Below are 10,906 nucleotides of genomic sequence, written 5' to 3' on the forward strand. Positions count from 1 at the left end.
CTCCACAGTCGCATTTTGGTGAGGCTTTGAAGTCTTCGTAGGAGATTGCCATAACTCCTCACATTTCTCCATATCAAGATTTTTCGAAGAATCTTGAAGGTTATTAGGTGCTTCTTGCGACTTCTCCTTATTCGCCAAGTGGTTGCTCCCTTTACTCTGTTTTTTACCCTTCGAAACAGAGGATAACAGAGACGACATCGCTCTATTCACTGCCAACTCACTATCCACCGTTTTTGATCCTTCACCATCCTTTCTGCGATTTGCAACCTGCACTGCTTGTGAATTACTCTGCACAGTTTGTTTTCCACTTTTCCTTGGACTCAAAGACTCATCTTCCCTTCTCAAGATCGTGATTGGGCCATTTGTAGCCTTACACTCCCTACCAATATGTCCCCAACCACCACAAGCCGTACAGTGCGGCGGGAGCCACGGAAATTCATATTGAATTTCTACTTTCACACCTTCGATCTCAAAACAATGAGACGATGGTAGTGGTTTGGTGAGATCTACTTCGACCGAAAATTTGGCTACATCAAACTGTTTTACCCAAACTGTATCAGGATGGAGCTGCTTAGGAACACCCACTGGGCTAGCTAAATAGCTCAACCCCTTCCAATTGTAAAGTTTTCGAGGCACATTTTTCAGAATGATCCATAGAGGTATGGATTTCAAGATCGGTTGAGACTCCTCCGGCACTGGGCTCCATTTAGAAACCAGCATTGGAGTGTCCTTAATATTTCACATCTTACGACGTAGTACTCTATCTCTAACCCCTCTGTCAGGTATACGAAACTTGACTGTTGCTTCATTCACCACAGAGACGTCTATTTTGATCTCTTTATCAAGCGGCCAGATATTGTTAACTGTCATGTGTATGGAGCCAACATGAGGAGCTCTTTTCAAAAACTTCCCAACAATACAATCGTCCCATAGAGGGGCTTCTTGTAAAACTGATTCTGGAACCCGAAAGATTTTTTCACCATCGATATCGACTACGTCCATGTCATATCGTTCCAACACATCTCGCTTTTTCACTACCTCTGATAACTTTTTCACAGATTCCCCGATTTGCATCCGAGAGGTATCTACCATCAGCTGAGAAGGCCGATCAATGATCCTAGCCTCCTCTGCACTCACAGACTGATCAGAGATCTTCTGGTTCGTTGATACGTGTTCCACACCCTCCTCCCGAGAAATCTCTTTGTGGCCATCAACCTCCTTTCCCTGTAAAAGTACATCTCCGATCTCCTTTAGCCCCTCCTGCGTCGCGTTCCCTGCTTCCTCTGGTGACGGTGGGCCCTCCTGCCCCTACGCCGCCATGCCTCCGTTGCCCTAACATGGACGTGAAGACTGAAACCTTAAATCGCCTATGAAATCTCCCTTGCTGACGTGTCCGATTTTTAAATACCAAACCAAAACCTCGTAGCTTGCTCATTTCAACTCGGTTTTTCGTGATTCTTATTGCTCTGAGCTCGGTTTTCATTCCTATTTTTGATCCTGAAAACGTCTCTAGCTGCATTTCACTTAATCCCAGGGTAATCAATCATGAAAAGCATCTCCCTTGTTCTTGAAACTGAACTGATTTTACACTGAGTTTTTCTTGAAGAAATGTTTTTGAAATCGGTTACTGCACTGTTAAAGGGACTTAGAACCTTGGGATTTAGGTTGAAAATGAGTTAGGAAGGAACCCCTGTGCTTAATTGCTCTTTTTAAGTTAAGTTTTGCATTTCTTGAGAAACTTGTCTTTCAGCAGTGATATTTGGTGCAAGAATTGTTCTGGGCTGATCCGATTTTTTTTTTTTTTGGTGTGGTAAATTACTGTGGATTGATTTGGATGTGCTCTTCATGCTAAATTTTTTTCTAGAAATTCACCGAGACTTTACCATTTTCGATTTCATAAAATCGCACAAGTGGTATTCTCTGGATTTATATGCTCATTTCTTGTGTGAGACTTGTGTTTTCAGGAACAATGGCAAAGACCAGAGGCTCTGATACATCAAAAACATCCTAAAAACTATTTACAAATGATAAGCTTGGGGTGTCTCCGAAGAGCATTTTGTTTAAAGTCACTAAGTTTGACTTTGAAAACCTGTTTAGCAGGTTGGTGGGTCATCAAGAGGAACTGTAGAAGCGTCCTCTCTCTTTTCTGAAATCAGGTAATGCTTGAGTCTTTGTCCATTCACCACAAAACCCTTGCCATCCTTTCCTTCCAAGACTAATTCTCCATAGCTTCTAATCTCTAGAACTCTGAATGGTCCTGACCATCTTGATCTCAGCTTACCAGGGAAAAGTTTGAGCCTGGAGTTAAACAAGAGAACGAGATCTCCTTCCTTGAACTCCCTCTTAAGAATCTTATGATCATGCGGGATCTTGGTCTTTTCTTTGTAAATCCTTGCACTCTCAAAAGCATTGAGTCTTATCTCCTCTAGCTCATGCAACTGAAGAAGCCTCTTCTCTTGGGCTGTCTTAATGTCAAAGTTCAACATTTTAACGGCCCAAAGAACCTTGTACTCAGGCTCTACTGGTAAGTGGCAGCTATTTCCATGGAGAAGGTTGAAGGGAGATGTGCCAATAGGTGTCTTGAAAGTAGTCCTATATGTCGAAAGAGCATCATCTAACTTCTTGCTCCAATCCTTCCTTGAATTGCTCACTGTTCTCTCCAAGATGGCCTTGATTTGTCTGTTAGAAACTTCCACTTAACCACTAGTCTGAGGATGATAAGGACTAGCAACTTTGTGTTTAACTCCATGTTTCCTCAACATCCCCTCCAAGATTTTGTTTATAAAGTGACTGCCACCATCACTTATAACAACCTTTGGGACTCCAAACCTTGGAAAGATAACACTCTTAAAGAGCTTGCATACCACCCTTGAATCATTATCTGGACAAGCAATAGACTCCACCCACTTGGAGACATAATCGACAGCCACCAAGATGTATTGGTTCTCATAAGAACTGATGAATGGCCCCATGAAATCTATGCCCCCGCAGTCAAAGATCTCAACCTCCAAGATTGGGTTTTGAGGCATCTCACTCCTCTTGATATGTTGCCCTGCCTTTGACATGAATCCCAACTTGAGACCACTCCTTGGACATCTCTGAACATTGTAGGCCACCAGAATCCTGACTGCTATACCTTGGCCACCGTTTTAAAATCTCCCAAGTGTCCACTATTAACTGAACCATGACATTCTTGAAGTACTGGCTGGACCTCTTCCTCAGCTAGACATCTTCTGTATAGATGATCCTTGTTGAGCACATAGAGAAATGGCTCATCCCAAAAATACTTCTTGATGTCTTTAAAGAACTTCTTCTTTTGATATCCACTCAGCTCTGATGGTTAAACCCCACATGATAAGAAGTTCACAATGTCTGCAAACCATGGCAACCTGCTTTCTCTGATGATTTCAACCTCCTCAACCTGCATGTAACTCTTGAGCACCATAATTTGTTCTTCACAGATAGAGAGTCATTAAGAGGGATCTCAGGATCCACTCTTAGTCTTGAAAGGTGATCAGCAGCTCCATTTTCAATGCCTTTCTTGTTTTGCATCTCCATGTCAAAATCTTGTAAGAGCATAACCTATCTCAAGAGTCTCAGCTTAGCATCCTTCTTTGTCATAAGATATCTCAAAGCCGCATGATCTGTGTACACAACAACCTTTGAACCCACTAGATAGCTCCTGAACTTGTCAAATGCTAACACTATAGCCAGCATCTCCTTTTCAGTTGTTGCATATTTCTCTTGAGCAGAGTCCAAGGTCCTGCTTGCATAGTAAATCACATGCAGCTTCTTGTCTTTCTTTTGTCCCAAAACTGCTCCCAAAGTGTAATCTGAAGCATCTGTCATCACTTCAAAGGGCAATGTCCAATCTGGTGCCTGGACTATTGGTGCCTAACAAGGACTTGTTTGATATTTAAAAAGGCCTCCTCCCATTCAACATCAAAGACAAAGTCTACATCCTTGCATAGCAACCTTGTCAAAGGCCTTGCTATTTTGGAGAAGTATTTAATGAATCTTCTATAAAAGCATTCATGCCATAAGAAGCTTATTTTCCCCTTGAATGAGTTTGGGGCCTGCAAGTTCACCATGACTTCAACCTTAGCCCTGTCCACTTCAATTCCTGCCTCAGAGACCTTATGCCCAAGCATGATGCCTTCTTGAACCATAAAGTGGCACTTCTCCCAGTTTAAAACCAAGCTATGCTCCTCACACCTTCTTAGAACCTGCAAAAGGTTAGAAAGAAAAGCAGAGAAGGAGTGTCCATAGACGGAAAAGTCGTCCATGAACACTTCAACTTTCTCTTCGATTAGATCTGAGAAGATGCTCATCATGCAACGCTGAAATGTGGCAGTTGCATTGTACAGCCCAAAGGGCATGCACCTATATGCAAAGGTCCCGTAGGGACAAGTGAATGTAGTCTTCTCTTGGTTTCTTGGATCTATAGGTATTTGAAAGAATCCAGAGTAGCCGTCAAGAAAACAGAAGAAGATATGGTTTGCGAGCCTCTCTAGCATATGATCTATAAAAGGTAAAGGAAAATGGTCCTTCCTAGAGGCTGGATTGAGTTTTCGATAGCTATTCACATTGTGTGACCTGTGATGGTCCGTGTAGCTATCAACTCATCCCTCTCGTTTTTAGTTACTATCATTCCTCCCTTTTTGGGCACCACATGAACTGGTGAGGGTTCTCAGGATTTAACTCCTCCAAAAGCTTATCAGCTAGCTCATCCATGGTCTCTATGTAGAAGACTTGACCTTCTATGGTGGGTTTCTTCATCATTTCTTTCACATCAAACTTGAGTCTCTCTGATCCAAGCTGAAGTTCAATCATGCCACGCCTTACATCTATGATGACACCAGCAGTGGCAAGGAATGGTCTGCCTAAGATGAGAGGATCAATGGGTTCCTCATCCATTTCCATGACCACAAAGTCTGTTGGAACTTCAAAACTGCATATCTTGACTATAATATCTTTAAGCATTCTAACTGGTAGTCTAACAGACCTATCAGCTAAGACAAGAGAGATTCTTACTGGTTTGAACACTCTGTACCCCAACTTCTTTGCTATTGAAAATGGTATCAAGCTCACTGATGCTCCTAAGTCACATAAACAACCATCAAACATCAAAGGACCAATAGTACAAGGAAGTGTGAAGCTCCCTGGATCTGATAGCTTTGTAGGGACTGCACTTCTTTGTATGATTGCACTACACTCATGACTCAACACAACTATCCCTGTTAGGTCCTTTGTCTTGTTGAGGATGGCATCTTTTAAAAAATTTCCGAGCTTTGGCATCATGAGGAAAGCTTCTATGAGAGGCATGGTGAATGGGGTCTCAGTAAGCTGCTTTTCAAAAACTGCTCTAGCCTTGTCTAAGAGTTGCTTCTTAAACCTTCCAGGGAATGGAAGTTTAGGCTGATAAGGAGGTGGTGGAACATAAGGCTTCTCAGGTTCTGATTCCTTCTCCACCTCTTTAGCTTTTCCTTTCGTTGAAGCTTCATCCTTTTGCTCATCCCTTGGGGCTGCCTCCCCACCAACTCGCTCATTGTCCTCAATGTGCACTCTGTAGTGTTCCACACCTGGTAGCTCTTTGCCACTTCTCAAGGTGATGGCATTAGCATATTCCTTTGGATTTGGTTCTTGTTTTCCAGGTAGAACTCCTTGGCTTCTTGTAGTAGAGGTCTGATTCTGTTTCAGAGCCCTTATCTCTTGCTGCATGGATGTATACTTGGAACCCAAATCAGAAAATCCAGTCTCAACCCTTTGCTGTCCTTGTAACAACTGCTGTAGCACCCCACACAAGTCTGGACCCATCTGCTTCTGTTGTTGAACCGCTTGTGGCTGCTGAAACTGCTGCTGACTGAACCCAGGTGGTGCCTTGTTCTACTGCGGCTGAGAACTGAAGTTTGTACCCTGATGTGGCTGCTGTTGCTGACCATACTGCTGTTGTGACTGCCAAATTGTTGCTTTGGCTGAAAAGAACTTTGATACTGAGGCATATGGGTAAAGCTTTGCTGGTTCTGCTGAGAAGGATACACTTGATCTTGTGGGTTTGCCAAATTAGTGCTCCTATAAGACAAGTTGTTGTTGGCATTAAAGTTGTTGAACCTTTGGTATCTGTTCTGGTTCCCAATGTAATTCAACTCTTCTTGGGTTAGGCCTTCTTTATTGATGTTCTGAAAGCATGTAGACTCTTCAAATTCACCAACACAATGGATTGGTTTTTGAGAAACCATCTTCAGCTCCTTACCTCTCTAGAAAGATTTTGCTCTGAGCTTGAACCATCTGATCTATTTGTTCTGTCATAATCTTGACCATATGTGTCATTAGACATTGCCAGATTCTCCACAAGTTCCATAGCAGCTGTAATCTCCTTTGCCAAGAAATCACCATTGGAAGCTGTGTCTAGTTGGTTCCTGATTTTAGGTAAGGATCCTCTGTAAAGTGTGGAGAGTAGAGGGGCCTTAGAAAATCCATGGTGTGGACACTGATTTATGTATGTCCTGAATCGCTCCCATGCTTCTGCAAAAGTTTCATTGGAGTGCTGTGTGAAACTACAGATCTGGTTTCTAAGCTTTGCTGTCCTGCTTGTGGAGAAGAACTTAGTGAGGAAATGTTCTTTACATTGTTCCCAAGTCTGAATGCTTCCAACTGGTAGATTTCTCTCCCATTGTCTTGCTTTTTCACCCAAGCTGAAGGGAAACAACCTAAGCTTAAAACCATCTTCTGAGACTCCATTTATCTTGGTTAAGTTGCAAACCCTATCAAACTGATCAATATGGTCCAATGGGTCTTCCATTGGCAGTCCATGAAACTTAGAGTTTTGGACCATATTAATTAGTTAAGCCTTGACTTCAAAATTATTGCTTTCTACAGGTGGACAAACAATACCAGCTCTGTTCTGGTGAGCATTGGCTGTATCATTGGCTCCCACATAGATTGGTTGGTGTCCTTGACGTCTTTGAGCCTGTGGCTGCGGCTGAGGAATGTTGTGAGCCTGCTGCTCATTCCTGTTTGCTTGCTGTTGGTTCTGCTGAGCTTGTCTTTCATTTTTTTGTGCCATGTTTTGCTTGACAAAAGCTTGCTGCTCATCTCTCCCAGCCTGAGCCTGCTTTAGGTGAGCCTGATGCTCAGCTTCTTGAGCATGTTGCTCAATCCTGTGTTGTGCATCCATTTCCAACTGATCCTGATGATCTTCTTCTTCTTGATTAACAGCTCTGTCCCTTTCTCTTTATCCTCTTCTATCCAGCAAGTGGATATTATCAATGAAGTGTTCAGCTGCTTCACAACTCCTACTCCCGGTTCTGGGTTTATGTGACATAAACCTGAAACTCAGCACTTAAGAGTTTGATCAGTAAAATAAAAGGTAAAAAGGCTTGATCTCAAGAAAGTACCAAGAACTAATGCTAAACCACACTTTGGCAACGGCGCCAATTGATAACTAAGATTTTTAGGCCTTAGTAATACAAAGGGTTGTCAATCCTAATGTGTGGGTAGACACTAGCTCATGATGATAGTCTCTTAATCCAAGCAATATGATGAGTTGATTCAAAAATGTGCTTAACTAAAAACTAAACAAGATTAATAAACTAGCAAATGATCTAAACAAGAAGCAAGCAATAGCAAATGACAAGTGAATGAATATGAAATGATGGAAGCATGAGATTCTTGACATGATAGATGGCTAGGGTGCTTTGGTGCTAAACTAGAAATGCTAATGACAATAATGAAACATGATTCAAGTTATTTGAGATTCTAATCAAGTCTTAATTTTTCGCAAGCATCAAGACACAAATCAAGCCATTTCACATACCTAATCATCTTTAGAGATCAAACAACAAGACATCATTAAGAATCAATCCCAAGTGATCATTTATGCAAATAACAAACATCATCATGGCATTAAAGCATAAACCTCTAATATTTCATTAAACACTTTTAGTGCATGAAAAACCCAGATTCTAGATCACAAGTGATGTGCAAGGATCTAGCATAGAGACCAGCTATTTAGAGAGAGGAAAGCATGGATCTAGCCCTAAGCACTCCTAATCTAGCACTTTAGCACCCTAACCTACATATCTAGAACCTCATTAAGCAAACTACTCACTAATCATACTAATCTCACTTAAACTTTTGCAAGTTGAGTAGATTGGCATAATTAATGATGTGAAATGAAGATTGAGATGATAGATGATGATGGATTGCAGCTTTAAACACAAAAGATCCTTGATTTCTCTTGATTAAGACTCACAAAAGAAGATATCTCTTACAAAAGGAAAGTCTTTCACAAAAAAGGCAAAGAAATTAGAGAGAATAAAGTTTAACCTTAGGGTAAAACCCTAAAAAGTATTTTAAGTTGCCTCCTAATTTCCGGGTCAACCCGAGACAAACCGGGTATTGACCCGGTAAGAAAAGCTCTTAAAAACGCAAACAACTTCACAATGGATGTGTTTGTCCGGTGCTCTGGTTGGTGTAGAATGTCCTGAAGCTTTTCTTGGGCGTGTGAGCTGACACCAGGATGTTTTTGGCCGGTGTTGTCTCTGGTGTTGTGCAGGAAGCTTGGACGCAGGAGCTAGCACCGGGATACATTTCCCAGGTGTTGATGCCGGTGTAAAATGAGTAGAACTTCTGTGAGATTTAAACCGGAGAGCACACCTGGATGAATCTTCTCGATGTTGGGAAGATTGCTGGAATGTGTGAGCTAGCACCGAGGTCCATATGGCCGGTGTGAAGCTTGATGTGGCAGGAAAGGTTGAAACGGAGCAAACTACACCGAGGTGACCCTATCCGATGTTGTGACCGGTGTGAGGCTGAGAAGAGATTGGTGTAAGTCTTGGCTAGCACCGGGGTGAATTATCTCGGTGTGGACCACGTTGTTAGGCTCAGTGTAGCAAAATCCTCAAAGTGAGACCAACACCAGGGTTAGTCTTCTCGGTGTTCATCTCGGTGCCAAGAACCTCTCAGTACTTAACCTATTGTAACTTTCTGCTCAGCACTCAGAATCCAAATCTTCTAACTCTTGGTGAAAGAAAACTCACTCAGCTCCACATTTGGTAAAGAAACCATCGGCACTTGGGAAGTGGAAGGCTCCCCGGACGGCTTATCTTTGCATCGCATCGGAATGGTAAGAAAACAGCTCTGGACTCGTGTTCAATCCAGAGACGATAGCTCTCGACCCACAGCTCCAAATCGGATTATCTCAGATTTTCTGGAAAGAGCACTCAAAGACCTTGAATCTTGATGAAAGCCCCGGCAACTGAATCGGACTGGAAAGGCATCGTACCACGCAATCTTTGTGACTCATCGGATCGGTCTTGAAACTTTAGCGAGATAGGTGTGTCTTCCGGTGAGCTTAACTCTCAGATCAGGACTCCAAATCCAATGATTCTACCTGTTATGGAGCCGTGACCCGATCTTCTCTAATTTTGCTGAAGCACCCGACAACTGAATCGGACCGGAAGGGCTTCTTGGTAACGCAATCTTTGGAGCGTACTGATACAGAGAAATTTTAGCCGAGACTTAAACACGCGGTAAGGTTTGTAGCCAAGAGAATCAACCCGCGGTACATGAAAATCTCAGAGAGAAACCACCTGCGGTACAGGCCATCGCCGATAACCTCCGAAAGGCTGTTTTCACCATTTTTAAAGCTCCATTCACCATTTCTTCTCTTGGCTTCATATTTTCAGGTCCAAACTGGTTTCAAATCACCTGTAAACACTCCAAAACATGCAAGATTCACTTGGTCCTAATGCAAAGCCCTAAAAACTCTAAAACAAGTGTAAAACATAATGAATCTATCTAAATGTATGAATGAGACTCTAAACTTGGACTAAAAATGCAATCCTAAACATGTAAATTATCAATATATCCATTAGAATCTCAAATCACTTGAATCATGTTTCATTATTGTCATTAGGATTTCTAGTTTAGCACCACAGCACCCTAACCATCTATCTTGTCTAAGGCCTTTCCTTCATCATATCATATCATTATCATTTTGCTTACTTGTCATTGCTTGTCTTGTTTGTTTCATTTCCATTGATCACTTGTTTAATTCTTTTTTTAGTTTCATTTTAAGCACTTGTCACAAACCAAACTCATCATGATTAAGAAACTATCATCATGAACTAGTTTCTACACACATATTTGGATTGATAACCCCTTCTAAAGGCCTAAAAGCCTAGTTATCACTTCTTTTTTTACCATTTCACATTTTTTTATGATCTTAGTAACTTTTTGCATCCATTTTTTTCTGAGTTTTTATTTGAACCCTCACATAACGATAAATTTGAAATTTCTCTATGTATTATTTCATATTTATTTATTACATATATTTCATTGAATTCATCTTTTCAAACAATATTTCTAAAAAATTAGTATTTTTTTGGTTGTCATATTCTTTTTTTCTTCTATCATTTTTCTCTATAATTATTTGAATAATCTCTTATCTTCTCGGCTATTATATTTTGTGTGTGTTGTAGTTTCATAATTCTTATTTTTTGTTCTTGAAAATCTTTTTAACTTTTTTATTTATTTTTGGTCTGAATTTTTTTTCATTTTATTGATTAAATTATTATTGTTAGCTGAAAGATGATGATTAAATCGCAAAGAAAAATAAAATATAAAGACAATCACAATATTTTAATATAATTTTATTTATTATAAGTTTATTCTTTTAGTATTATTTATTTAACATAGTAAATATAAATTAAATAGTTTATACATAATTATATTGGTTAATGAATTTGTTTTAAAATTTAATCATTTTTTAGTAAATGTCAACTTGTAAAATAAAATAAAAAATTGACCAATAAGGAGGCGCTGATGTGTCACCACTGGAGAGCCCCCTCTCTCTTTATATATTAACAACCCTGAGAAGTAATTTTATGAAAAACGGTTGTAT

General features: G+C 40.6%; 2 protein-coding genes and 1 non-coding gene across 3 annotated transcripts; 1 reads left to right on the plus strand and 2 right to left on the minus strand.

The window, feature by feature from the left end:
- Positions 1-2,093: 2,093 nt before the first annotated feature.
- On the minus strand, positions 2,094-3,558 carry LOC112086129. The gene is made up of 4 exons (XM_024154906.1): positions 3,381-3,558; positions 3,137-3,333; positions 2,830-3,005; positions 2,094-2,679 (listed from the first exon to the last, which is right to left on the minus strand). Exons 1-4 carry the CDS (start codon positions 3,556-3,558, stop codon positions 2,094-2,096), a joined length of 1,137 nt encoding a protein of 378 aa, XP_024010674.1.
- Positions 3,559-4,647: 1,089 nt separating this feature from the next.
- On the minus strand, positions 4,648-5,817 carry LOC112086130. Its single transcript, XM_024154907.1, has one exon. The coding sequence runs from the start codon at positions 5,815-5,817 to the stop codon at positions 4,648-4,650; it is 1,170 nt and encodes a 389-aa protein (XP_024010675.1).
- A 656-nt stretch (positions 5,818-6,473) lies between these two features.
- LOC112086142 lies at positions 6,474-6,580 on the plus strand. Its single transcript, XR_002899322.1, has one exon. It is a non-coding gene; the product is annotated as a small nucleolar RNA R71 (small nucleolar RNA).
- The last annotated feature ends 4,326 nt before the right edge of the window (positions 6,581-10,906 follow it).

Source organism: Eutrema salsugineum, unplaced genomic scaffold, assembly GCF_000478725.1.
Source record: "Eutrema salsugineum unplaced genomic scaffold, Eutsalg1_0 scaffold_23, whole genome shotgun sequence".
NCBI classification, from domain to species: domain Eukaryota; kingdom Viridiplantae; phylum Streptophyta; class Magnoliopsida; order Brassicales; family Brassicaceae; genus Eutrema; species Eutrema salsugineum.